The sequence below is a fragment of the Chenopodium album genome, chromosome 19 (genome assembly GCF_948465745.1).
Source record: "Chenopodium album chromosome 19, dcCheAlbu1.1, whole genome shotgun sequence".
NCBI lineage: Eukaryota > Viridiplantae > Streptophyta > Magnoliopsida > Caryophyllales > Amaranthaceae > Chenopodium > Chenopodium album.
In genome coordinates, this window is record NC_137852.1 from 36,440,394 (window position 1) to 36,467,113 (window position 26,720).

The following is a 26,720-nucleotide window of genomic DNA, read 5'->3' on the forward strand; positions in this document are numbered from 1 at the left end:
ATGATCCTGGCAGCACATTAAGGTTCATTCTGATGGTATATGTTATGAGAAAGAAACCTATAACCACTCTTGATAGTGTAGGAACCTCTCTTTTCCCCATTCCATATTAGCATATCCTCAAACCCTACTACTATAGGGGTAATAGTGATAATCTTCTCAAATGTGAGATTATCAAAAATCAGGTTTCAGTCTTCCAGATTCCAATCACCACTAGCATTAATAAGTGAGGCCACCTTGGCATTTGTGGTCACAAAAGACCATTCCAACCAGGCGTTTTCCCATGAATCCAAGGATGGTGAATTTTAGCAGAGCACCTATCCCAAATAGACCATGAGCAGCCTTGTTTTAACACCTGCAAGCCCTATTTTATCCCTTTCCATCCTCAAGAGCCCAAAATTTTATTGCTCCAACTGTTGTCAAAGAGAGTAGTCTTCTCTATACCATACTTAGCCCAAAAAACCTTGCTAATCAAAGAATCAATATGCGTAATAATGCGCCAGCCTTGTTTTGCAAGTAAGGCTTGGTTGAAAAACTTTGCATCAAGAATACCAAGGCCCCCCTCTCTTAGCAGCCGTTAGATATTTCCAACTCTTCTAATAATACACCCCTTTGCAATCTTTATTTCCCATCCACCAGAACTTGGCAACAATACTGCTGATTTTCTTAAGAATACCCATAGGACACTTAAAAACCGAAAGAACATAGGTCCCCAGGCTAGAAAGTACTGATATGATAAGAGTAAGTCTCCCTACAGGGGATAAAAAGACTTAATTCCAAGCATTAAGTCTTTTTTTTACCCTGTCTACCATAAAACCAAAATTCTCTTTCTTAGTAGTGCCAAAATCAGCCGGGATACCCAGGTAAGTTCCAAACTTGTTGCTTATATTTATACCCAAGATCTCACTGAAAATCTTAACATCCTCCTCCTTTGAGTTAGGGCTAGCAAGGAGTATAGACTTGCTCTTGCTAATAATTTAACCTGAAGCCTTGCAGTAAGTATCAAGAACATCCTTAAGCACCACTACATTACGTTCCTTCCCTTGTAAAAAGAAAATCGAGTCATCTGAAAAAAAAACAAATGACTAATCTTGGGAGCTCTTTGTGCTACATTTAAACCTCCAATCTTCCCTAAGCTTTATTCACCCCTAATTAGCCCAGACAAGCCTTCCATACACAATATGAATAGATAAGGCGACAAAGGGTCACCTTGTCGAAGGCCACACCTCGGCCTAAAAGGTTTTCGAGTGCAGCCATTAATGATCATCGCAAAAGAGACAGATGTAACCCAGTTTATAATTGTTTTCACCATCAAGTTTGGTAGCCCAAATTTACACAGAACTCTTTCTTAAAAATCCCACTTGATTCTATCATATGCTTTACTCATGTCAGTCTTAATAGCAATTTTACCTCTTGCTCACTCCTTTCTTAGTCTTCCTAATGTTTTCCAACGGTTCATGGGCAAGCAAAATATTGTCCGAGATAGCCCTACCAGGGATAAAAGCGTTTTGGAATTGGCTAACCAAATCATTGATCACCTTCCTAAGCCTGTGTTGTGATACATTTGGAGATAACCTTATATATGACATTACACAGCCCAATAGGTCTTAGTTTATCTATAGATTCCGGGTTATCACATTTTGGGATAAGAGCAATACATGTTAAATTGAATTCTCTCAAGATGTTACCTGAGGATAAGGCCAATCGAACATCACCTATGACATCATCCTGAATTCAGCACAAGTTTTTCTGATAGAACCCGGCCGGAATCCCATCAGGCCCCGACGCTTTCCATGGTTTCATAGCAAACAGGGCATTCTTGATTTCTCTTCTTGTGTAAGGCTAGGAGAGCATATCCTTTTGGTCCTCTATGAGTGCAATAGTGGTGCCTCTGATGCCCTGCTCAATCCCGCTTTCTCTATTTATGGCAAGAGGTTGGTTGCTCCCTACTCCCTCCATATAGATTCTGGAAGTAGGCCACCGCAACCTCTGCGATATGCTCCTCTTCTGTAATCCAATCACCACTTTCATCTTTTATCGCTTCCAATTTATTCCTTGCTTTCCTCCCTTTGACAAAATTGAAAAAATATCTTGAGCAGGTATCCCCTGCATAATTCCTATTTAGTTTCGCTCGTTGTCTCCAGTAGATGGCCATATTTCTCGAGTTCTCTTCCAATTTCTTGCTAATTCGCATAAACTCCTCTGCATACCTTCACTTTCTAGAAGCCATTGCGCTTCAAGTAAGTCGTTTTTCAAATTTGTCCCATTCACCATTCCACTCGCATCTTTTGTCGAGTGTCCATCGTGTTATTCCCAACTTAGCTTCATGGATTTTCCTTGCTAAAGTGAACATCGGAGAACCCATTTGCTACTTGCTCCAGTTTGCACTAGCCACTTCAATACAGTCTAGATAATTAAGACTCCAACTATCCAATTTGTACCCGCTATTCCTTTTTGAGGCCAGTTGTTGAGTTTGGAACACAATTGGAGCATGATTTGAGATTTGGATTGGTTGGTGGGAGATGATCGAATGTGGGAACATGTTTAGCCATCTTGCATTTGCATACCCCTTATCAAGTCTTTCGAGAACTAAATCATCACCACCTCTTCCGTTTGACCAGGTAAATCTAGGCCCTTGAAAAATTAAGTCATGGAAGTTGTTGAGCTCTTTCCATTCATTAAAAATATTAGCACCCCTAATATTTGAAGAATGGTGTCTTGTTTTGTCAAGGTGGGAATCCACTTGGTTTAAATCCCCTACTATAGCAATTGACAAATTTAGGGAAGGACTTGTCCATTGATTAATAGAATCCCAAACCCCTCCATGTTGTGAAGTGCAAGGTTCACCATACACCAAAATCAATCTCCATTTTCCATTAATAACATCATTTACGTTCACTACAAGGAAATTGACACAAGTGAATAGTACATCAAAAAGGGACTTGTTTTTCCAACCTAACCAAAGTCCACCGGTTAAATCCCTAGGATTAACACCTTTTAAGAAATTAAAACCTAAACTTCTAAGACGATTAAAGACTAAATCCGAGTTACTTTTCGTTTCCGCAAGAAAAATAAAATCCGGACCAAAAGACCTAACAAGTCTTTTAAGCTTTGGAATTATCGGGGTTAGTTGTTGGGCTTTTAATTCCCTGACAATTCCATAATAAACCAATCACTGAGGGAGAGGTGGTTGAGTTGGGTCAACCACTGCAAGCCCATCAAATGCATAAGTTAGAGAAATGCAAGTATCGAAAGCAAAGGAAGGACCTGGCCTAGGCCCATGCTTGGAAGAAGATGGCCCATCATCTGAAGGTCCACCATAGTCAAGGCCCTTCCCTTTCTTCTTTTTCCTGGTCAACAAGGAGTCAGCATCGTCTTCAATTTCTTCTATAAATTGAATTGAGACAAGGTCCAGATCTGAAATTGCTTTTCTCTTCAAAGGGCAATTATGGACTTATGGTACTACTTTCATATTGGGAAGATTATATAAGTTGTGAAAGATAAGTAGTTTTTATATCTATACTATACATTTAAAGACGTTCCTAATCAAGAATACACGTCATGTGTCACCTCTCTCTTCTACTAAGAGCATGCCACACCACCCAATTAGAAATGTGAATGCCATGTTTTGTCAAGAATCGAACTTGGATCCATTGAAAAATGAATAAGAAGTCATACCAACTTTGCTATCAAATAATATGGTTAACTTATTCTTCTTAAATATATTTAATGTAGACTATGAGAGTGTTTTTCTTTGTACTTTTATATGACAAATTTTTTTAGACTAAATCTAAAATAAGTATTTAACACTATTATGTACATACAAAATATTAAAAGTAAAGTTTCATCTACATAAAATATAATATATGAAAACTATAATATATTAATATTTAACATATCGACCTGGAGCATCGCACGGGCTAAATACTATTTTTTGTTTGAAACCCTGTTATGCTATGGAAAATTGCGTTTTTATTTAAACTTTAGTGGCAATTTGGATAGTCAAAAGTTGAACACTAAGTTAAAAATAGGGACAAAAGATGCACGGAGTATTCAATTAAGATTTTTTTTTTTTTTTTTTTTTTTGAAGGAAAGTACTCAATTAAGAATACAATCAACAGGGGACAGCTCCTCATGGTGAGAGTGTTCATGAGCTTAATCGATGCATCAACATGCTTAAAGATGACAGTTGGGAAGTTAAAGTTGCTCACATCTTTCGTGAATGAAATCGCGCGGCGGATTGGTTGGCCAACCGCAGAGTCTCTCAAGACACTGATTTTGATCTTCTTAATTTTATTCCCGTAGGCCTTAATAGTATTTTAGATGAGGATGTTCGAGAGGTGGCCTTCCCACGCCTTGTTCCTCCTTGATTTTTCTGTTTTTTTTGCTTTGTTTTTCTACTTTTTTTTTTTTTTTTTTTTTTGAACTGGCTTTGCCTCATCAGAATTAAAAAAAAATTAAAAAAAAAATACAATCAAGTTTAATAAAAATAATTATTAAAATTTAGAAAGTTCGTAAAAAATAATTTTTTTTTTTAATTTTTTTATCGTAAAGACAGTAAAAATTAATTTAAAGTTGTTCAAAAAAAATTAAAAAAAAATTAAAATATAAACGTTAAAGAAATTTTACGAGTATTATCCATCCACCCCAAAGTTTCTAATCCAAATCCTCAGCACCGAACTTTCTTGTTCTTGCTTACCAAAACCCAATCGCCTCTTTCCCTCTCCGGCCGCCTGACCGACGACAACTCCAGGTACCCTTTTCAGTCATGAACTACATTCAATTTTGTTTTTTAAATTTTAATTTAGTTCGTGAATTTTTATCGAAATATCAATTTATTGAAGTTTTTCTTTTTTCATGTTTTTTCAAGATTATGTTTTCCACTTTTAATTGGGGTTTAATTATTATTATCAACAGGTGAAAGTGGGTAAATGATTTGCTGTTTAACATATATGAAATGGTATTGGCAACCCATCATATACAGGTAACACTTGATTAGTTACAAGAACTCAAATTTGTTTTCTTAATGTTTAAAGATAATTAAGTTATATGTTGTTGAAATTGAATTAAAAAGATGATCTGGGGTTTTGTTGATTTAATTAATTGTCAGTGTAATCAATTTAGTTTAGGGTTGGAATTATTGAACTGTTGCTGATAATTATACATATATATACTTGATGATGATTAAGTTGTATTTTGTTGCTAATGTGTTGCAGGGTTTTGTTTATTGTTAGGAAGGAACTATAAAAATGGAAATTTTAGGGCGGCAGCCCCTCAGGGACGGGCCTATTGCTGCAGTTGCGGTTCCGTTAAGAAACTCATCATGGAACAAAGGAATAAGATTAAGGCAAAATGTTGTCCGGTTTCAAATGATTTCACGAACCGATAGGTGTATCTCACTGAAGCCAGCTTTTCCTTTGAGGTGATTGTCATGCTCTTGTGTTGATTAATTATTGATTCATTTAAGTTTGCAATGACCTCATTGTTATTGATTGTTCTATTATTACTTTTACTGTGTGATATTAATACACGAGAATACTCCGTAGAATCCATAGAGGACTACGTGAATTTTCAAGGGAATAATGGTGAATGAAGGGGCTAGATATCTGCCACTATAGTTTTTAACTTTTAGAAATGTTACCCAGATTAGCTTGTACTTATTAGTGAGTGAAGCTGAGCGCTGAGAGCACATGCTTTTTTGTTTTAATGAGTAATTGTAATTTGGTGTTTAATCTAATATATTGAATTTTTGCTTTCGGACTATGGCGCGATAACCCCAAGCCAGGAGGATATGTAGGCTTAATCTTTTGAGCTGTTATTATACCATTCTATAATGTGTATGTGCTGTTAGTTATTTCCTGGCTATAAAGTTAAGCATATTGGTTATTAATGGCACATGAAATTTATAGGTTTGGTGAATGTATTAATATACTCTTGAATAACCCATGTGCTACATTGGTTAAGAACTTGCTACATAAATATATATGATTTTGAGTGATATTTTAGAACTCATTTCCAGTGGGTGGATCCCATATGTTAAACACTGTAAATGTTTATGTATTACACTATCACCCTAATTTAGCCCCTGAAAATCAATATTTTTCTCAATTGACTAAGATGTCATGGATTTTGTTATGTCTGTGAATGAGCTTGAAAACCTTGAATCAATTTAGTTAATGAACAAATTTTTTGGTCATGCTCGCCAAAAGCTTGAGCTTGAGCAGAGTTCAAAATATCAACTGAAATGCTTGTTCAACTATAACCGTTTACATCATTAGTACTTTTTTTTTTTTTTTGGGTATTAATGAAATTTTTTGCAGCTCGATGCTTAAAATGAAAATAGTCTTCGTTTTTCCTTTTCACTTCAATCTCATTGGGCATTGTCCTTACATTAGTTATTGAAAATTTGAAATCGGAGGGAAATATTTGCCAGACTTGTTAGTTCTCTGCTCCATGTACTTTTATCAGTTTGAGGTCTTTTTAGTGCTCAGTTATAATTACATTTCATATGGCTTGTGTAGGTCTGCTTTCAAAGTCAATTTCTTCCCATGGTCTCCCATGTTTATGATAAGTTTGCTGCTGCAGGCCAGTACCCAGATTTGTACATGAAGCTAAAGGGAAATTATTTCGAATTTCATCCTTTAAAGCAAACTTTCAAAATGACAAAGCCAGAGATGCATCAATTAAACCAACATCACCCAATAGCTCTGTCAAAATTTCTTTCCTCCCGCACGAAAAGGAGGAAAATTTACAAGTGTCTCCCGCAGCACAGGACATGCCAGTATCTTGTACATCAGAGTCAGACAAGACAATATCTCAATCTCAGACTATACGTGGATTATTCTTGAAATGGTTGAGTCTTCTGCAAACAGGAGCAACCGTTGAAGCTGGAGATGGTATCCTGGAAAAGCCACCTCAAACGGACCATTTGACTGAGCAAACAGCAACCAAGTCTAAGGAAAGAGGTGAGATTCTAAAGGTGGTTTTGTGCTACTTTCTGGGACTGGATGCAACAATAATGGTTCCCTTACTAATATTGTAAGTATATAGCTTATTCTTGAAGCTTTCTGTTGTCTATCAAATTCCCTAGTCTTTTAATTGGTTTGCCATTTTTGCTTAAAGCCTTTTTATCTGGCGAAATCTTTTCACTTATTATGTGCTAAAAGTCAATTAGATGTGCGCTGTAGTGTATGATATATGTCAATAACTTGGTATTAGGAGGTTGTTTGGTTTTTGCTTTGCTTTTGGGAAATCACACTGATCTAGTTGGTTTTTGTAAACATTCTTTAGCCGTGTCTGTTGGAATTATGTAGTTGATGAGCATTATTGCCAAACTAGTTGCTCCAGTTTCCTCAACAAACTAACTTTTCAGTGGTAGACAACTACAGTATTGTGGAAGTGATTCAGTGAACGGCTGAACGCTTGTTAATGCGCCTTAGCTTTTAAAATCACCACTCATTGTGGGTCATTATGCTACGACATTGTTTATTAGTTTATCAATGATGATGTAGCAGCAGACCTTTGTAGTTTGCACCTAAATTTGTATGTAAAAAAATAATGATCCTATTAGTGAAGGAGTGAAGATATGCATAAGTTGTGTTTGTTGGACTAGAAAGGCGAAATTGGGACAAATGTATGTCTAAATTGTATCTTTAAGCTATGCTCTTATTTTCGTTTGTGTATGACAAAGTATTAAGTATCTTTAATTCCGTGATAATTAAAAATACAAGATAAGTTGAATCTAATAAGGCCGCACTTTTGGTATTTATTTTATTTTATTTTTATATAATTCACAATACTTTGACCATTTATAACTTTAACTATATTTCAATATAATTTTATTTTATTTCATTTATTATATATATATATATATATATATATATATCTTTTTTTGGATTAACAACAATATAAATAATGAAATTCATTTTTGTGCATTAGTTATAAAACTTGGTCATAGCTAGTATAGAAATAGTGTAAAAATTCAAAATGATGTACTTCCTCCATTCTTTATTACTTGACCTGTATTCCTTTTTGGGAAGTTTCTTTTTACTTGACCTGTTTTTTTTTTTTGGCAAATTTAACACTACACTTTTACTTATTTGCCCTCACATTTTCAATATAATTAAAACCATATACCCTTTGTTACCTTACCCCCTCCTCTCTCACCTTAGTCAGACAATCATTCAACCCCTTAATTCTTCATAGTTCATCACCATATCCTCTCTTCCTCCTCCAAGTTAGCCATGGCAGCCACCCATCTCCACCACCCTTACCATATTTTTGAAACACCACCTCAACATTAATTATCACCCTTATCTCCCTCTTCAGCGTCCATGGTCTCCATACTCCTCTCCTCACCTCCATGTCTCTAGCTACCGTTGCACCGTTACCGCCTTAACTTGTATAAGCGCTTAAACTTCACCAAAATCGAAGCCATGGTGGTCGAATTTGGCCAGCAATTCTAGATCTGAAACCACCATAGCCTAATTCGACCACCAAGCTTTCAATTTCTGAAAAATCTGCTCAAGGACGGTGGTGGTTGTTGGAGTGGTCGAATTTGGTGATATTTTCTCTTTCCTCATTTATTTAGTTCAGTGGTTGTAATTGCTGCGGTGGTGGTCGAAGTGAAAAGATGGTGGTTGTTGCATTGTGGTGGAGGCTGTAGATTTGTAGTGGAGGTTGTAGTGGTGGTTGTAATGATGAGATGGATGACAGTGATGGGAAAGGTAGGAGGAATGGGTTAGTGAGCAGGGATAGTGGGTAAGGGAAATATAGTCTTTTTGCTTGCATTTCAACTTTTCCTTGATAATTGTGCCTAAATGGAGTGGGTCAAGTAATAAAAAACAAAGGAATTAACTATTAAGAGACGGAGAAAGTATTAGTGTACAAATTTCGTCAATAGACAGAATTAGACTAGAAAAAATCCTCTCGAGGTAGATTAGAACTTAGATGAGACCAAGCCAAGGATTCAGATTAGAGTACATTAATTTAGATCCAGAGAACATTGCCTTAATTTGGGGGGGGGGGGGGGGGGGGGGGGGGGGAGTTAGATTTTTGACTCACTCTCTTGCTATGCTAATAAGTGTACACTCTAAAGTTACTCCCTCTTTTTAGAAGTTAATTTCAATAATGTTACAAGTACATTTAGATAACAGCTATAGTTACTAGAACTTGCATAATAGTGAGTGCTTTTCTTATAATTCTATTTCTAAATTGATTCGTGTAAGTAGACTGATTTACACTGATATTATTGCCGCCACATCTATTAGCCATTAGCCACTTATTGAGAGTGAATTGGAAAGTGCTATTCTTAGCTCCATTATTTATTTTACATATATTTTTATATACATGATTGAATCTCTGTAATTATCTACATAGTTGGAACTTTATTTTTAATTTTTTTTTTTTTAATTTTATTATATTTGTTGTTATTGTTGCTGTAAATATTCACTTCTTTGTGACAAATGACTGAATGAGTTTATAATTTAATGACTAAGTTATTATGTTGAGGGAAACCATTATTTGATTTGAGTTGTTATGTATTTATTAAATTCATATATCTATTGTAGATGTCGTATGACTATTTATTAATGAATTGATTTTATTATATAAAAAAATGGAGGCATTATTTGGAGGTTATTAATAATATATTTGACCTTGTAGGTGTTAAAGTTAGTCATCTGACCTTTATGGTCTTCTTCTTCTAGTTTGTCACTTGTCCTGGATTTCTTCAAAATATTACTTTGTAAGAGGCAATTCCTGAAATGAGCAATAATTTTAGAAGACCTGATGCAAATGTAAAATCCAGGGGAGGCATTTTCCTGGTTTGACCATGATTATATAGTCATTTTATATTTATGAAATCCAAATGCAATTGAAAAATAGGATCAATATGAACTTTTTAGGATTCTTGATGTAGATAAGCTAACATGACAAATTTGATACTTTATTTTCATCTATCTCAGTTTCATACCAAATCTACAGATCATATAGCTGTCCTTCCTTCTGTTATTGATATGTAGAACAGTTGGTACTCTTTTAAATTATACATGGCATTTATATATATTATGCTTACGGGATTTCTTATTGGTTGTGAATTTTCTGATTTTATGCAGCATTCCTCTCTATCTAGCCGTAAATGTGAAGTATGGCAGTCAAGTTTCAAGAGAATTAACCCCCTTGTGGATCATAGGTCCTCTGATTGTCGCTCTGTATGTGAAGCTGCTACGGGGGATCTTTGCTCTATATGTTTTCTCCTTCAAGCAATCAGTCAAGGTAATTAAAAACCTACCGACTTACTTCTCATTATCTTCGAATTACATTGCTGAAGGTAAGCTTAAAGAAGACATCAGAGCTCGATTTTGGCAACCTTTTGTCAACATAAAAAACCTGGACTACAAAGAGTTTACTATGAGGAAATGGAAGGTGTTTCAAGAGTGGTTTGTTGAGAAGTACCTTGATTTCGTGGAGTCCATATGGCCGCACTATTGCAGGACAATAAGGTTTCTAAAGAGAGCTAACCTTATCTAATATTGTTTGTTTGCATCAACTAGAGAATTGCATCTGCTAGTGGAGGAAAAGAACCTATATTGTTCATGATCTCAATCTGTTTCATCTTATGCCTCTATCACAGCACACTGAGTATTTATTTGTAGGCAAAGTTTAGTGTACACCTGTAATATTAGCCATTTTGTCTTTTCGGATTTGAGTTCAGTACCTCCACATTGAGGAGGATTTTGTTTTTTTTTTTTACTTCATCCATCTTTATCAGTACTGAGATGAGCTTGAAATCTTCTGATAAAGTATCTGATTAAGCAAGCCTGGCTAATATTTCTTTTTTGTTTCTGCTTTTGGTTTGGTTAGTCATGTGAATTGCAAGCAGTTAAATTCGGTTTATGTGCATATGGGTTATGTACTTATGTACTTCCTGTTTTTTTACTTTGCTTGGGACATCAGAGTTGCAGCTTGATTATTTCTGTTGGTTGAAGCACCAAGTACCATATATTTTGCAGCCGCATCTAATATTATAGAAAAACTTTTAACGCCCAAAGCAATTGCATAATATTGGGAAGACAATAACACTAGTACTGGACGAGATTATCAGCTTGATTTGGGTTGGAAACTGCATCCCAAAATATAGCATTAAAAAAAAAGGTTTAGATTAGCAGTAAAATATATTATATACATTCGGGTGCAAGATATACCTAAACATAATTTCTGTTTAATTATTTTTTTCTGCTTATACTAATATCTTAAAATGAGCAAATAAACCTCTCTTGGGTGAATCAACCTTTATGTACACTTTGGTGTATGTAAAAGGTATTGGATTAGCATTTGCTTAGAAAAATTCACCAAAATGGTTTTAGGCTTGGAAAAATGGAATTGTTTTTGTAACTTTTTATTTGACATTTACTCAATAAACCAAGTATCAGAAGCTATGGAACATGTTCGCTTAATCACTCAAAAAAGTCGTACTTGCTCGTTTGTTACAAAGGGTACAAATTAAACAGAAGTACAACTTTCATAAATGAACTTGCCGGTTTTAAAATTCAAGCATTTGCCTTCGAACATGCTTCATACTACATCAAATATTACCTTTGTATCCCATTTTTCATTGAGCTTGGGGAATGAACGAAAGGAATTGCATGCTCAAAAAGTCAAAAGCACCATTGTATATTTTAAGTATTAGAGTGTCTAAAATTTTTAATTACGAAGAGAATATTAGTCAAAAGTTGACTCGTTATGTGATGACTAACTATCCGATGGAATTGATCCAATAATATTGGCTTGATACATAGCTTAAAAATTACATGATTGCATAGGTTTTTATAGTGATATTCTTCTTTATCCAACACAAAAACGAGTTGATTTGTTTAATACCTCAATAGTACAAATCTTGTGACAAAACAAGGTCATCATATAGCACGATATCTATTAGTTTTCATTCATGTGCGAGTTTAAAATTAAATATGGCTGCTACTTAGTTTTCTTGTTACTATTGATTATTGGTTATTATTAGAGGCAAGGAAAATGCCCTATCGAGTCAAAATCTCACACAAGTTAACCTATCCTAGTTCACGAAAAATGTCCCTTAAAAAGGAGGTGTTAAGGGTAGGGAAATCCATACCACTAAAAGCTTCATAATAGGATTTATTACTACAATCTCGTAGAAAAATTGAATTTTTCAACTAGACCAAGCATTACTTGATTTATTTTTTACTATTTTAATCTTGTTGGTATTTTGTTTGTATAACTGAGGTGGCGGGACCATGGATACATCGAAGAAACGTGGATTTGCTTTGTTGCAATTGGGGTTTGGGGACCATATGCATGATACGATACATATAACTACATAAAGAGACTAATAGTAGGCGTAATAATTCTGTCAATAATCGTACATTTTTCGTCAAATTCTAAAAGATTAACATAATTACACAACAATATTGGTCCCACTTTACGTTCCGTAAATCAGTTCCCTCTTTCGTCTATACTAACCTTACTTGCTTCCACCTTCACTACTCGACACCAACACTCTTATCACTCCCTCCTTCCTCATTACACAACATCCAAACTCACACTACTCTCTATTCATCTTTCATTGTTCCTCATTTCCAACCATGCCCTCCTCCCTCCTCGAGTACGTATATCTGGCTCGATCTTTTTTCTTTTTTTTTAAATATATTTTATATAGACGAGATTTAATCTCATGTCTTGTTACTGATTATTTTTGTTTTATGATAGTGCAGGTTTTGGTGGATGCTGGTAAAAAAGCAAGGGCCACCGCCTACCCAGGAGGGTGCGACGACTGGGGAGGGAAGTACTAATGGTAATAGTAATAGTAGTAGTAATGAGGATGATACTAATACTAGTGGAAGTTGGAGCAGTAACCCCGCGATTGAGTGCTATGCATGCACTCAGGTCGGGGTTCCTGTGTTCCACTCCACTAGTTGTGATCGAGCTGGTCAACCTGAATGGGAGGCCTCTGCGGGGTCCTCCCTTTACCCAATCCGAACCCGAACCGAATTACGTTCTCGGTCCAAACAGGCCAAGGGAAAGCGTGGCTCCCTCCAGAGATGGCCGACTGGCATGTTTGGACCGATACTAGACCCGAGGAGCGACAGAGTAAGAAGGTGGAACCGTGTAATCTTACTCGCACGGGCCGTGGCCTTAGCCATTGACCCTGTCTTCTTCTATGCTCTATCCATTGGACGAGATGGATCATGTCTTTACATGGATGGGGTTCTAGCAGCGGTGGTTACCATCATTCGCACGTGTGTGGATGCTGTTCATCTGTGGCACGTGTGGCTCCAGTTCCGGCTTGCGTACGTGTCAAGGGAATCACTCGTTGTTGGGTGTGGGAAACTCGTGTGGGATGCACGTGCCATTGCTTCACATTATGGACATTCATTGAAAGGCTTCTGGTTTGATCTCTATGTCATACTTCCAATTCCACAGGTATGAATTTTGTGACTCGATTTTATTTTATTTTTTTACAAAAATAATAACATGTTCATTAATTTATGTTCATGTTTAACAAAGAAATAAAGGAAATAAAAGATACGGTTTCAAATTCTACGAAGTATTAGGCTTTTTACGTTATTATATTTTTGGTGTTTCACCCGGCTCACCCTTTAGGTTTTTAGAACAAGCAATATACAATAATTGGATTTCTATATGAATTATTGAAATTATACCTACATCGACTTGAAATTTTAAAATTTGGTGGGCTCCAAAGAATATTTTTTCTTGATTATTGTAAGTATGGCCCTGTTCTTTTCACCTTAAAAAAAATAATATTAAGTAAAAATAATTTCAGTTCAGTAAAAATAAGTTCAGTTCAGTAAAATTAATTTCAGTTCAGTAAAAATAATTTCAGTTCAGTAAAAATAAGTTCAGTTCAGTAAAATTCAGTTTTCTTAAAAGAAGAATTATAATAGAAAATCAGTAAAAATAATTTCAGTTCAGTAAAAATAATTTAATTTCAGTAAAAATAATTTCAGTTCAGTAAAATTAAGTTCAGTTCAGTAAAAATAAGTTCAGTTCAGTAAAAATAAGTTCAGTTCAGTAAAAATAATTTCAGTTCAGCAAAATTAAGGTGAATCAAACAGGGCCTATGTCTGATCTCATCGTTTTAATGATTATGTACAACATAGATTTGGTTAGTTAACTTTTACACTGTAATAAAATAATAAATTTTAGAAGTGAAATAGTTCACTTTATGGATCAAAATATCATATCACATTTTCACCTTCATTACCTAGCATTATTTTTACACCATTTTACTAATCCTCTTTTATTTATTAATATTCTTGTACACGCATTGAATTCTTTAACTAATTTTCTTACATATAATACTAATTCACATACTTTTGTAAAAATAAGTAAGAGGGTTGAACTTTCGGGAGCAAATGAGCATAATTTAGTCAAGTTACATAGATAACTAAAATATTTCATTTAGAAACTCAAAAAACATGTGATTCCAGTCATTCCACGATTAAAATAAGAAAAACGGAGAGAGTTTCATACGAAGGATTTGTTACTGTCACAAATATTATATGAGATGTAACGGCAAAGAAGATCATATGAAATCTAATGCCAAGGAAAATCACATGAAATCTAAAGCAAAACAAAATCATTACGAGTAAGAGATTTATGTGCACAATCAATTATTAATGTAAGGGGTGTAGTGTAAGGTTCTTTTGTTTCCTACCTAATATAATGGGCTGACAGTGACTTAAGATGACACATATATGGCCCATTTGAACGGGTATCTTTGTTTAAAACAACCTTGAAAATCAGTTTTGAGCTTGTCTTACTGTAAAATTTACCTTGTAACCAAGTATTGTATTACTTTGGTTAGACAAATTTCAGCCATTCAGATTACCATGTGAAACTTGGGAAATTGGTTCTTCTGTTTCAGTAACCATGTGAAACTTAGGAAATTGGTTTTACTAGGAGTTATGGTTAACGGACTATGTACATTAGGTCTCAGGTTCAAATCCCTCACCTTTATTATAATTTGATATTGTATTTCCCTTGTTACTCGTTCCCAATCTGATATAGAACTGAACATATAGAAATCTTACGATATAATGAGTAGGACTAACTTAGCCTCATAGGAGCTAAGGAGTAAAATTCGCCGTCTATCTATGACTATACCATAATTTTATACTATGTACTCTGTATATACTAGTGTTGATGGACATACTAATGGGCTTATAAAGATGATTATTTTGTTTATTGCAGATTGTATTCTGGTCTATTGTGCCAATGTTACTAAGACAAGATCGAATACAAATTTTGATGACGATTTTGTTGCTTATTTTTCTATTCCAATTTCTACCCAAAGTTCACCATAGCATTTACTTAATGAGAAAAATGCAAAAGGTCACTGGATATATCTTTGGAACCATTTGGTGGGGATTTGGACTCAATCTCATTGCCTACTTCATTGCTTCTCATGTAAGCCGTCTTCAAGCTTTAACTAAGACTCACTATGATCAATTTGTCTCGACTTTTGATTAATCAGTTTATTGCATGGTGTACATGAAGGTTGTTGGAGGATGTTGGTATGTTCTTGCAATTCAACGCGTTGCATCTTGTCTGTCACAGCAATGTAACAGACATGGGAACTGTAACATGTCTTTGTCGTGCTCAAAGGGAATTTGTTACCAGTTTTTTCAGCAACCAAGTACAATAGAAAAATGCAATGCTAACTCCACGGTAACCAACATGATGTCCTTTTGTTTGGATGATAACGGACCTTTCAGCTATGGAATCTACAGCTCTGCTATTCCTGTCATATCTAGTAACGCCGTCATTATCAAGATTCTTTACCCCATATCATGGGGTTTATTCCAATTGAGGTATGCAATAACTCAAAAATCGTTAACTTTATATATCTGGGCTTCAACCATCAGCTAGTATAAAACATATTTTTGGGTTGCAACCATCAGTTTAAGCTTTTGGTTGAGTTGGTCTATTAACATGTCACATATTCACAGTGTTGAAGATTTGTATTCTATTGTTTCAGTACTTTTGGCAACAATTTAACTCCAACAAGCCAATGGGCCGAAGTATTATTCTGTATGTGTCTTGTGCTTGGCGGCTTAATGCTTTTCACCTTATTGATTGGAAACATTCAGGTAAACTTATAGCTAATAATGTTTCTTCAATCAAGTTGCGAAACTCTGTTTTTTTTTTTTCCTACTTACCAAGTATGTGACATTCCAAAAGGTATTCCTGCATACTGTTATGGCAAAGAAAAGAAAAATGCAATTAAGGTGTCGAGATATGGAATGGTGGATGAGGCGAAGACAACTACCATCTCGTTTAAGGCGTAGAGTTAGTCATTTTGAACGTCAGAGTTGGTTAACTACGGGAGGAGTTGACGAAATGGAGTTGATCAAAGACTTGCCTGAGGGGCTTCGGCGTGACATCAAGCGTTATCTTTGCCTTGATCTCATAAAAAAGGTGATATACTCATTTAAAATCTAATTTATTGCAAAGTTTATATGATCATGTATGTGTTTCAAATGATAATTTATCTTCTTTGGTTATGACATGATCTTGCAGGTTCCACTATTCCATTGCTTGGATGATCTAATCCTTGACAATATTTGTGACAGAGTCAAACCATTAATATACAGTCAAGAAGAAAAGGTATGTGTTTCCTTCGTTCTTTTAATATTGCAACGTTTGCACTTCTGATGACACTGTAAACACACCCTGGCCCTTTTTTAACTAGATCATGAGGGAAGGAGATCCAGTTCAGAGGATGGTGTTTATCGTTCGTGGAAAAATACAAAGCAGCCAAAACCTAAGCAAAGGCCTAGTAGCAACAGACACTCTGTATCCAGGAGCGTTCCTTGGTGATGAGCTCTTATCTTGGAGCCTTCGAAGACCATTTTTACATCGACTACCAGCTTCATCAGCAACATTTATTTGTCTTGACTCAACTGAAGCTTTCGGACTTGATGCATATGACCTACGTTACATCACCGAGCACTTCCGTTATAAGTTTGCCAACGATAGCCTAAGGCGGACCTTAAGGTACCATTCTTCTAATTGGAGAACTTGGGCAGCAGTAAACATACAGTTTGCTTGGCGGCGTTATATGAAGAGAACAAGAGGTTCAGGGACTCATGTAGTCTCTCATAATGGAGATACTGAGAAAAGACTCCTTCAGTTTGCTGCTATGTTTATGTCTATTAGACCACATGATCATCTTGACTAGAACCCGTTTTGGCTTATCATTATTGTTTCGTTTTTTTTTATTAAGACGAAACTAATAAAGCTTAATTAAGCTACCCTAAATAGACATTTTATCATTTTTTTATAATTATTCTTTTATGTTTTGTTGTTTTTTCCCGACTATTGATACGGGTATAGGCTTCGAAAAATTAATATCGATCAACCATTGTTTTCAATAATAAGTGTTTAATTTCTCATAATATTAATCACATAAGGTCATATATAGCTACTTGTAATATTATATACTCACTTCCATGAATTACTAGTGGAGACACCCAATGTTTGTTAGACAACTAACTCTTGTAGAAAATGTTATTTCGTTTTTTTACAAGGGTTGAAACAAATCACATAGTATTACATATTACTATCAAGGCAAATTTAATGTATTGCAGCTTCTCCTGCAATTTGGTGTGCGCATTGAACACACTGTCTATTAGCTTTGTGCATATTGCAATCGTAAAAAGTTGAATCAAGATTTTGAATCTACCGAATCAACCACAAGTTATTAATAATATCACCTTGACCATCAGATTAAAGAAGAGTAACTAGATTATACAAGACAGTAAACACAATAACGGGTTATATATGCATACATAGAATACTGACCTCATAAAGTTAAATCATGTAAATACTTTTTTACATAGTTGATATGTTAACTTAGCCCATCATCAAGCAAGCTTAATTAGCATACTGACCTTATGAAATTAAATTATGCAAACACCTATTTTCATATATAGCTACCTTCATGTTTTCCTTAGCCATCATCAAGCTTATCAACCAATATCTCATCATCATGTTCCTTATATATATATATGATTTTTCATTGGTAGAATTCCTTGCGTCTTACCTTAAGCATAATTTGTTCTTTCCATGAATAATAAATTAACAAACACGCATAATCATCTTTAATTTATAACAATAATTTTTGCATGCCCCCGGTTTACAATAACTTTTTTTTTTTTTTTATTTAAGTGATCTATTTTTTCACAAAGTGACCCTTTTTTATTACAAAAGTGACTTTTTTTTTTTACAAAAGTGACCCATAGTTTCACAAAAGTAACCTTTTTTATTAAAAAAAAAGTGACCTTTTTTTTTTTTTTTTTTTTTTTTAACACAAGTGACCCTTTTCTTTTCACACACCCTTTTATTTTCACAAAACTTAATACACAATAGATCTCCATCATTTATTTGAAGCTAGTAGGGATGGCAATTTAATCCGAGTTCGATTCGAATCCGATCCGATCCGAAGAAAAAAATCCGATTCGAATCCGTTTAAAATTAGTCCGAATCCGAATTCGATAAAATAGATCCGAATCCGAATAGGAGGCGGATCGGACTTGGACCCTACGCAAAATCTGACGGAGTCCGATCCGAGTCCGAATCCGATACTATGAGCATATGCTTTATAACTTGAGACAATTGTTTGCTTGTTTGTTGCAAAATTTTGTTATGTAACTTAGTACATTATTTAAACATGTTATAATTATACTTACCTTGTTATGACAATACAAGCAATTATAGGTATATGACATTACAAAATAAAAAAATTAATCGGATCATTTCGGAGGTCCGTATAAACGGACCGGATTCGGATCCGAAAATTACGAGTCGGATCGGATTCGGACTCGGACTTTTCGAATTCGGACTCGGATTCGGATCCGAATCCAGGGTCCGTTTACTAAATGGATCGGATTCGGATTTAGCCAAATCCGACCCGAATCCGATCCGTTGCCATTCCTAGAAGCTAGATTACTAGTCTTCTCCATTCCACAATTTACAAGTAAAAATGTACTAAAAATGACGAAATAAACGCAATTAAAAATTGAAATCAAAGTTCAACAATAGCAAAATCACATAATTATACTGATATACCGTAAAGCAATTTAAAAAACATATTTGCAGTGTAAAGGGAAGGGAAATCGGAGGAGAGAGCTTCAAGAACATCGTGTTTCAACACATCATAGGTGTTAAAATTGATAGTGGATGCTTCTTTTATCTTGCTAATTAGCCGTGCAATGTAATTGACCATAAGGTCATTAGGAGCTGTAATCTTTATAAAATATGGGAGAAGAGAGAGAATTAGAGAGCAGAAGAGAGAGAATTTGGGAGCAGAACTGAGAGAAAGTGGGTGAGAAATAAAGAGGAAAGAGAAACGAGAGTGAAATTGAAGAACAAAGGGGATAGAAAGAGCCAAAGAGGGATAATGAAGAGCAGGGGAGAGAGAAAAAACAGAAATAAAGAAAATAAAGCAAGAGGAGAGAGAAAAAAAAGAAGAGAGTTACTTTTGCACGCTCCATTCAATATTAGGCCACAACCACCACCATTTAATAACTTATTGTAAACCGACTTTTTTTTAACTTTTGTGAATTTATAATCATCAAAGCATAAATACTATATTTTTCCTAGATAGCCTACTTTTACACCCAAACATACAATTATAAAAGACAAAATAAAAGACTTAGATTTATTATTTATTATAGCACACGGACAAATCCTTAATATTCTTACATAATTTAAAATTCATCTTAAAATATCATCATAAAACGTATGAAAATTAAATCGCAATAATATTTTTTTCAAATATTTAGAATTCGAAAACATCCTTATTAATATCGTCGTAGCTTTTTTTTTTTTTTTTGGTAATCAAAGAGCCATAAGGGAAGGTGATTAGAATCAATCCTAAGATCTCCTGGTATTAGGAGGCCAGGTTAGCTCTAATCGGTTGAGCTATTCCTCACTCTCATTGTAGCTAATAAGTTATCGGAACACTACGAAGAGCGATAGTTTCAACAGTAATGCCAGGACCAAACGTATTAGAGTTTGGTTTATCATATTTGTTAATATTGTATATTTGGAAAGTTTATCTTGTTTAGGAGTTTTAGGCAAGTTAGGTATTCTATTGTATTTTGGTATATATTTGTGATTAATAGAATACAGAAGGCTAAGCCGTTTTCTCCAATATTCTCTCCACTTTAACATGGTATCAGGCCTCTCTAATTTCTAGAGATTTTTCCATCGATCTTGGTTAGTTCTTATTTAATTCCGCAAATTCGTTGTTTGTTTGAGAATATTAGGCTTCAATCTTATTTTTTTTTCGGTTTCTTTTACGTGCAAAATCTGTTGATTTGCTCGAAATTAGGGCTCACAAACCCTAATATGTTTTTTCTGGTTCGAGTTTGTTGTGGTGCGCATCTTTGTGTGCTGCAATTTGGTTCTGTTTTGCTGCAGTTTGGTTCAGTTTGTGTGCTGCAGTTTCGGGGTGTGGGTGCTGCTGTTTGTGGTGCTCGTTTTGGTGTGTGGTGCGCCTTTGTGTGTGCTGCGTGAAGTGTGGTGCTGTTGTGCGCCGTGGGTGTGTGGAGTGTGCGTGTGGTGCTGCGTGTGTGGTGCTAGGCAACGTGGTGTTAGTGGTGTGGTGCGTGTAGTGCTACCGCTTATATTTTATTTTTTTTTGGTGCGTGTTTCTTTGCTTGCATAATGTCAGGTGATGATAATAATACGCCTCCTTCTCCTCCACCTAAGTATGAGCCCTTCACCGATTATTATCTTCATTCGAGTGAAGGCTCTCAACTGGTAATTTGCCCCGTGTTGCTTACCGTCGACAACTATGAAGAGTGGTCGAGGTCAATCCGCAACAACCTTCGGTCCAAGAGCAAGCTCGGGTTTGTTGATGGTTCGATTGCTCAACCTGATTCTAAGCATCCAGATTATCGTCAGTGGGGTATTGTTAATTCTACTGTTGTTGCTTGGATTTATAATACTCTTGATGTTTCTATTCGTTCTACTGTTATTATTCCTGATGATGCTAAAACTTTATGGGATGATTTGCGTGATCGTTATTCTCTTGGTAACGGTCCTCGTATTTTTGAATTGAAACATGATATTGCTGATTGTAAGCAACGAGGTCGTTCTGTAGCAGTTTGTTATGGTGAATTGAATAAATTGCAAAATTTATTGTCTAGTTATGTGAAATTGCCTTCTTGTACTTGTTCCGCTGCGAAAGAATATGCTAAGTTACATGAGAATGAGTTATTGCATCAGTTTTGTCTTGGTTTGGACCCTAAGAAGTTTGGTTCTGTGGTGTCTACTTTGTTGATGAGTGATCCTTTGCCTAGTATGAATGCTGCTTATGCTAAGGTTATTGCCGATGAGCGTAAACAATCTGTGTCTGAGGCACATGAGACCTCTTCTTCTTCTGCGACTGTTGGTTTTAATGCAACAAGTACGGCTTCCGGTCGAAATCCCGAACGGATTGAGATTGGTTTTAATGAGCCTGCGGAGCACGCTGCCCAGCAGAGCTCGCAGCCCCCCAAAACAGTGGAGTCCGCAGCCTAGCCGCGGGGAAACACTCCCAACCGCAGCCAGGCTGTGGACCAGCCTGCCCAGCAGCGTGGGAGGCTGCCTGACCCCCTGCAGCAGCCCTGCACGCACCAGCAGGCTGCTGCCCAGCCACGGCAGGTGGCTGCCAGGGAGGTGGTGGTGCCGGTGAGCTCCGGACAACTTGTCGGCGGTGGTTCAAGCTCCGGCAATTTTTCCGGTGAAGATTCTTGTGGTATTTCTCGCTCCGGAGTGGTTGTTGAGCGTGAAATAATGGATAAAAATGTTTTTATTAACCCGGATTATTTGAGGGGGAGTTCGTCGGAAAATTTGGGTAAAGGTCATCGTGAGAAACGTCCTCCCTCGTGGCATCGGAATTATGTTACTCACACCATCGTCACTGAAAATATAGACCCATCTACATCAACTATCGACCCTCCTCAATCACATTCCTCAGGTAAACCTTTCCCTATAGCTTGTCATGTTGAATATAATCGTTTTTCTAACAGACACAGGTGTTTTTTGGCGACAATTACTAAGGGAAAGGAACCGTCTTCATTCAAAGAGGCGGTTAAAGACGTCGGTTGGCGTAAGGCTATGCAAGATGAAATTGATGCCCTAGAACGCAATGGCACATGGACCATTGTGGATCTTCCTCCAGGCAAGAGGGCCATTGGTTGTGGTTGGGTGTACAAAATCAAGTACACTGACAAGTCAAAGGTGGAACGTCTCAAGGCTCGTTTGGTTGTTCGTGGCAACCGTCAAGTTGAAGGTGTTGATTATAATGAGACGTTCGCTCCAATTGCAAAGATGACTACGGTACGTGTTTTGTTATCTGTTGCAGTTTCTTTGAATTGGGAGTTGCATCAGATGGATGTTCATAATGCCTTTCTTCATGGTGATTTGGAAGAGGAAGTATATATGCAATTACCTCCAGGGTACGGTACTTCGACACCTGGCAAAGTTTGCAGGTTGGACAAATCCTTATACGGCTTGAAACAAGCCCCGAGACAGTGGTTTGCAAAACTGTCCAGTGCTCTGCGAGGTTTTGGGTTTAAAAACTCATATGCTGATTACTCTCTGTTTAGCTATGTACAGGGCAATGTCTCTTTGCATGTTCTTATTTATGTCGATGATTTGATAATTGCAGGCAACTCTCATGATGCCATCGTTCGTTTTAAAGCCTATTTGAGCAAATGCTTCTATATGAAGGATTTGGGTTTGCTTAAGTATTTCTTAGGCACTGAGGTTGCTCGGAGTCCCGAGGGCATCTTTCTTTCACAACGAAAGTATGCTCTTGATATTTTGACTGAGGCAGGAATGTTGGGTTGTAAACCCATTGATACTCCGATGGAGCAGAATCATCGTCTTGCACTTGCCTCCGGTGAGCCGTATGCTAATCCGGAGCAGTATCGTCGTTTGGTTGGTCGTTTGGTTTACTTGTCGGTCACTCGACCGGAGTTGAGTTATTCAGTGCATGTTTTGGCACAGTTTTTGAGTGTTCCTCAGGTTTCTCATTGGGATGCAGCCATTCGTGTCTTGCGCTATCTTAAGGGTAGTCCGGGACAAGGTATTTTGTTGCGACCTACGAAGGATTTGCAATTGACGGCTTTTTGTGATAGTGATTGGACGGCATGCCCCTTGAGTCGGCGTTCTTTGTCAGGTTATTTTGTTTTCCTAGGTCGCTCCCCTGTTTCTTGGAAGACTAAGAAACAGCCTACTGTGGCCACATCCTCTTCTGAAGCAGAATACAGGTCTATGGCTTTTACTTCTCGTGAGTTGAAATGGTTAAAAATGTTTTTGTTTGTTCTTGGTATTAAGCATTCAAAGCCTATGCAGTTGTTTTGTGATAATCAGTCGGCTTTGCATATCGCTAAGAATCCAGTGTTTCATGAACGTACGAAACATATAGAAGTAGACTGTCATTTTGTTCATGATGAGTTGATCAACGGTAATATTTCTACCTCGTATGTTTCGACAGGTAATCAGTTGGCAGATATTCTCACCAAGGCTCTTGGACGGCAACAGTTTGGTTTTCTCTTACGCAAGTTGGGCATTCGTGATTTACATGCTCCAACTTGAGGGGGAGTATTAGAGTTTGGTTTATCATATTTGTTAATATTGTATATTTGGAAAGTTTATCTTGTTTAGGAGTTTTAGGCAAGTTAGGTATTCTATTGTATTTTGGTATATATTTGTGATTAATAGAATACAGAAGGCTAAGCTGTTTTCTCCAATATTCTCTCCACTTTAACAAAACGCAACAAGAACACCCCAATCAGAACCTTCCCCAGTAGTTGCTTTGCCCTCTTTCAATGACTTCTTCCTCAGCTCATCCATTATAAACATTACACTTGCACCCCACATATTCCCAAACTCTCTTAGTATGTGCCTACTAGTATCCAGTTTGCTCGTCTCGAGTTTGAGTTCGGCTTCAACCTGGTCTAAGATAGCTGGTCCTCCAGGGTGAGCGACCCAAAAAATGGAATTCCAATCATTGACCCCAAATTGTTCAAAGCATTCGATTAAGGAAACTTCGATGTTTCTAGCTATAATTTTGGGGACATCGGACTTAGTTGAACGATCATCCCCACCTCGCTGAGGCGGGCCTGAATAGCATCTTCAGAATCAGGCAATGTAGTCTGCCCTGTCGAAACAAGCTGAAAGATGGGTCGCTCAGTAGGCTCATCAGGGTTAGCACCGATGATCATTGCCCCGACGCCATCTCCAAATATGGCAAGTGGTACTAAATGAGTTTCACTCGGGGCATGAAAACAAATGGTTGTACTCTCTGAGCAAACTACCAATACACGTGCACCATGGTTGTTCTCAGCAATATCCTTAGCTATACGAAGGACTGTACCACCTCCCTGACACCCGCCTTGGCGAAGTATAAATCGCTTTACCGAAGGCTAGAGATCGAGAAGCTTGACAAGCCGGAGATCAGCCCCGGGTAGATCAACATCCGAGTTAGTACCAAAGATAAGATGGGTGATCATGGACTTGGGTTGCCCCCATTCTTTTAAGGCCTTCTCAGCTGCCTCTTTACCAAGTTTAGGAACTTCTTTAGCTAATATAGCTTGACGAGTTTTGAGGGAAGAAGCATTATTGTTACCTAAATGTGGATTTTCTTTCAAGATCTCTTCAGTTATGGACAAATGACGTTTCCTGATCATTGATTTTTCACCTGCATAAGTTGCAATTTAAGATCAGGGCAGTGTACTCTTTAAATAGTTTACGAACTTGTAATTAAGGCTGCGTACAAGAAATAATACTCTCTCCATGTATTAATAAGTAATATATTTTGACCGGCACATAGTTGTAGACAATTTAATTACTACGGAGTAGTAACTTAAATAAAACAAGAGGTAAATGGGGTAGTTGGAGTATTAAAAAATTGTATTCATATTGAAAAATAATGAATATGAGAGAAAAATAACAATAATAATAATAATAATTAAAAAAAATAGTACACGTATTGGGTTGGGTGGGGACCATGAAAGGAGTAAGATAGAATATTAAAATGTAGTTTTTTGCCAAAAAAGAAAATATAACACTTATTAAAAACACGGTTGCATTTGATAAGTATACTAGAATACTTATTAAAACACGAAGGAATTAATAAAAATTTACCTAAGTAATAGTAGAAGGGTTTTTTTTTTTTTTTTTTTTTTTTAAAAAAAAAAAAAAAATTAGCAAGGTGAGTTTAAAACTAATTAACCCAACATCATAGTATAACTAAATGTAAGCAAGATTTCACATGACTAAAATATCCCTAAAGTATAATACTGCCTTTGTTAATTTTTAGTTGTAACAAAGGAATATTCTATATCTTACAAATAATACTCCTTTGTTACAAGTAAAAGTTATTAGAGGTAGTAAAAAAAAATGAGAGAGCCCTAGTTAATCTCAAATATTAATATTCCAGTTTATCTCCTCTCACAACTTTTTGTATTGATTTATGTGCCATTTTAATATTTTACTTTTATCATTTAAAAAATTAAAGAAAATGATTAGGTTGTGAGAGGAGATATATTCACATATTTATCTCAGAAAAAACTTGAATTTCCCCTAAATAACTTGACACGATCAATGCAATGTGTAAAACATGTAAATGATATGTTTGTCTAAGAAAAGAAGAAATTAATAATAATAATAATAGTAATAATAATAGTAGTAGTAATAGTAGTAATAATAATAATAATAATAATAATAATAATAATAATAATAATAATAATAATAATAATAATAATAATAATAAGTGCTCGTGCAGTTGCTCACATCTTGAGCATAACGGGTTCGCTATAGCTAGAAGAGTAGGGGCCCAGATTGTGCCTCAGCTCCTCATTAATTTCTTGTAAATTGATTGACTTTGTAGGTTTTTATTAATAATAATAATAATAATAATATTAATATTAATATTAATATTAATATTAATATTAATATTAATAATTAAATAATAATAATAATAAAAGAAAAAAAGTCATACATATGCGCTTGAACTTGGCCTTAAGATCAGTCAAATGCTCGCTCTTTGTAGAACGGAAGTAGTAATCTGGATAATCAGATTGATACATTACATTTAGAGGGTTAGCGGTGTCAATGGCAAGGATCGTGGCAGGATGGGCACCCAGAGCATTAACTCTTTGGGACACTTGAGTTTCATGGAAGGATGCCATTTTTAGGTGGAATAGGGTTACGTTGATTGTGAAAGGGCTTTAAGGAATGTATATGTGTTTTACCTTAGCTTTACTGTTTGTATATGTTCCTTGACTGAAGCATACTTATATAGTTATATATACACCTAAGCTAATTATTTTATTGAATTTTTATATAGTATACAATGCTAGGCAAGATTCATGTTAAATGGATTTATGAAGGTTTTGTTTCTATTCACGTGATTAATGTGATTTTATGTCCTCCAAATAAATTTTTTTTGTGATTTTGTGTCGGACGAAAATAAAAATGGTATTTGTTTTGTATATCTTACACTAAATGGAAATAATGCATTAATAATACATAATGCGACGTGATATTTACTTATCATTTTGGCTATTTTGTTGCTACCTTTAATAAAATCTTAGGTTATTGGAGTTAAATCTAGTACAATAATATCTTTCATATTATTTTTATTATTATTACCATTTCTACTCCCT

At 35.8% G+C, this 26,720-nt stretch overlaps 2 protein-coding genes and 1 pseudogene across 4 annotated transcripts; 2 read left to right on the top strand and 1 right to left on the bottom strand.

The window, feature by feature from the left end:
• Positions 1-4,613: 4,613 nt before the first annotated feature.
• Positions 4,614-10,935, top strand: LOC145595336 (uncharacterized). 3 transcript variants are annotated; one of them, XM_081651729.1, is made up of 6 exons: positions 4,614-4,750; positions 4,915-4,981; positions 5,232-5,419; positions 6,583-7,035; positions 10,113-10,180; positions 10,229-10,935. In XM_081651729.1, the coding sequence occupies exons 2-6, from the start codon at positions 4,955-4,957 to the stop codon at positions 10,525-10,527; spliced, it is 1,035 nt and encodes a 344-aa protein (XP_081507855.1). In that variant the 5' UTR covers positions 4,614-4,750; positions 4,915-4,954; the 3' UTR covers positions 10,528-10,935. The 3 variants fall into 3 exon arrangements, with proteins under 3 accessions (XP_081507855.1, XP_081507854.1, XP_081507853.1); XM_081651728.1 differs by having other exon boundaries at positions 5,214-5,419; positions 10,113-10,935; XM_081651727.1 differs by having other exon boundaries at positions 10,113-10,935.
• Positions 10,936-12,484: 1,549 nt separating this feature from the next.
• On the top strand, positions 12,485-17,327 carry LOC145595337 (cyclic nucleotide-gated ion channel 2-like). Its single transcript, XM_081651730.1, has 8 exons — positions 12,485-12,634; positions 12,744-13,452; positions 15,244-15,459; positions 15,550-15,863; positions 16,031-16,142; positions 16,234-16,470; positions 16,573-16,659; positions 16,745-17,327. The coding sequence occupies exons 1-8, from the start codon at positions 12,615-12,617 to the stop codon at positions 17,231-17,233; spliced, it is 2,184 nt and encodes a 727-aa protein (XP_081507856.1). The 5' UTR covers positions 12,485-12,614; the 3' UTR covers positions 17,234-17,327.
• Positions 17,328-19,999: 2,672 nt separating this feature from the next.
• LOC145594295 (chalcone synthase 3 pseudogene) lies at positions 20,000-26,243 on the bottom strand (annotated as a pseudogene).
• Between the last annotated feature and the right edge of the window lie 477 nt (positions 26,244-26,720).

Bases quoted from the DNA above. Each gene is read 5' to 3' on its own strand.
- LOC145595337 (XM_081651730.1), top strand. From the start codon at position 12,615: ATGCCCTCCTCCCTCCTCGA. The intron at 13,453-15,243 runs GTATGAATTTTG...TGTTTATTGCAG, and splicing joins TCATACTTCCAATTCCACAG to ATTGTATTCTGGTCTATTGT. The intron at 15,864-16,030 runs GTATGCAATAAC...CTATTGTTTCAG, and splicing joins TGGGGTTTATTCCAATTGAG to TACTTTTGGCAACAATTTAA.
- LOC145595336 (XM_081651727.1), top strand. From the start codon at position 4,955: ATGGTATTGGCAACCCATCATATACAG. The intron at 4,982-5,231 runs GTAACACTTGAT...GTTTATTGTTAG, and splicing joins TGGCAACCCATCATATACAG to GAAGGAACTATAAAAATGGA. The intron at 7,036-10,112 runs GTAAGTATATAG...GATTTTATGCAG, and splicing joins ATGGTTCCCTTACTAATATT to CATTCCTCTCTATCTAGCCG.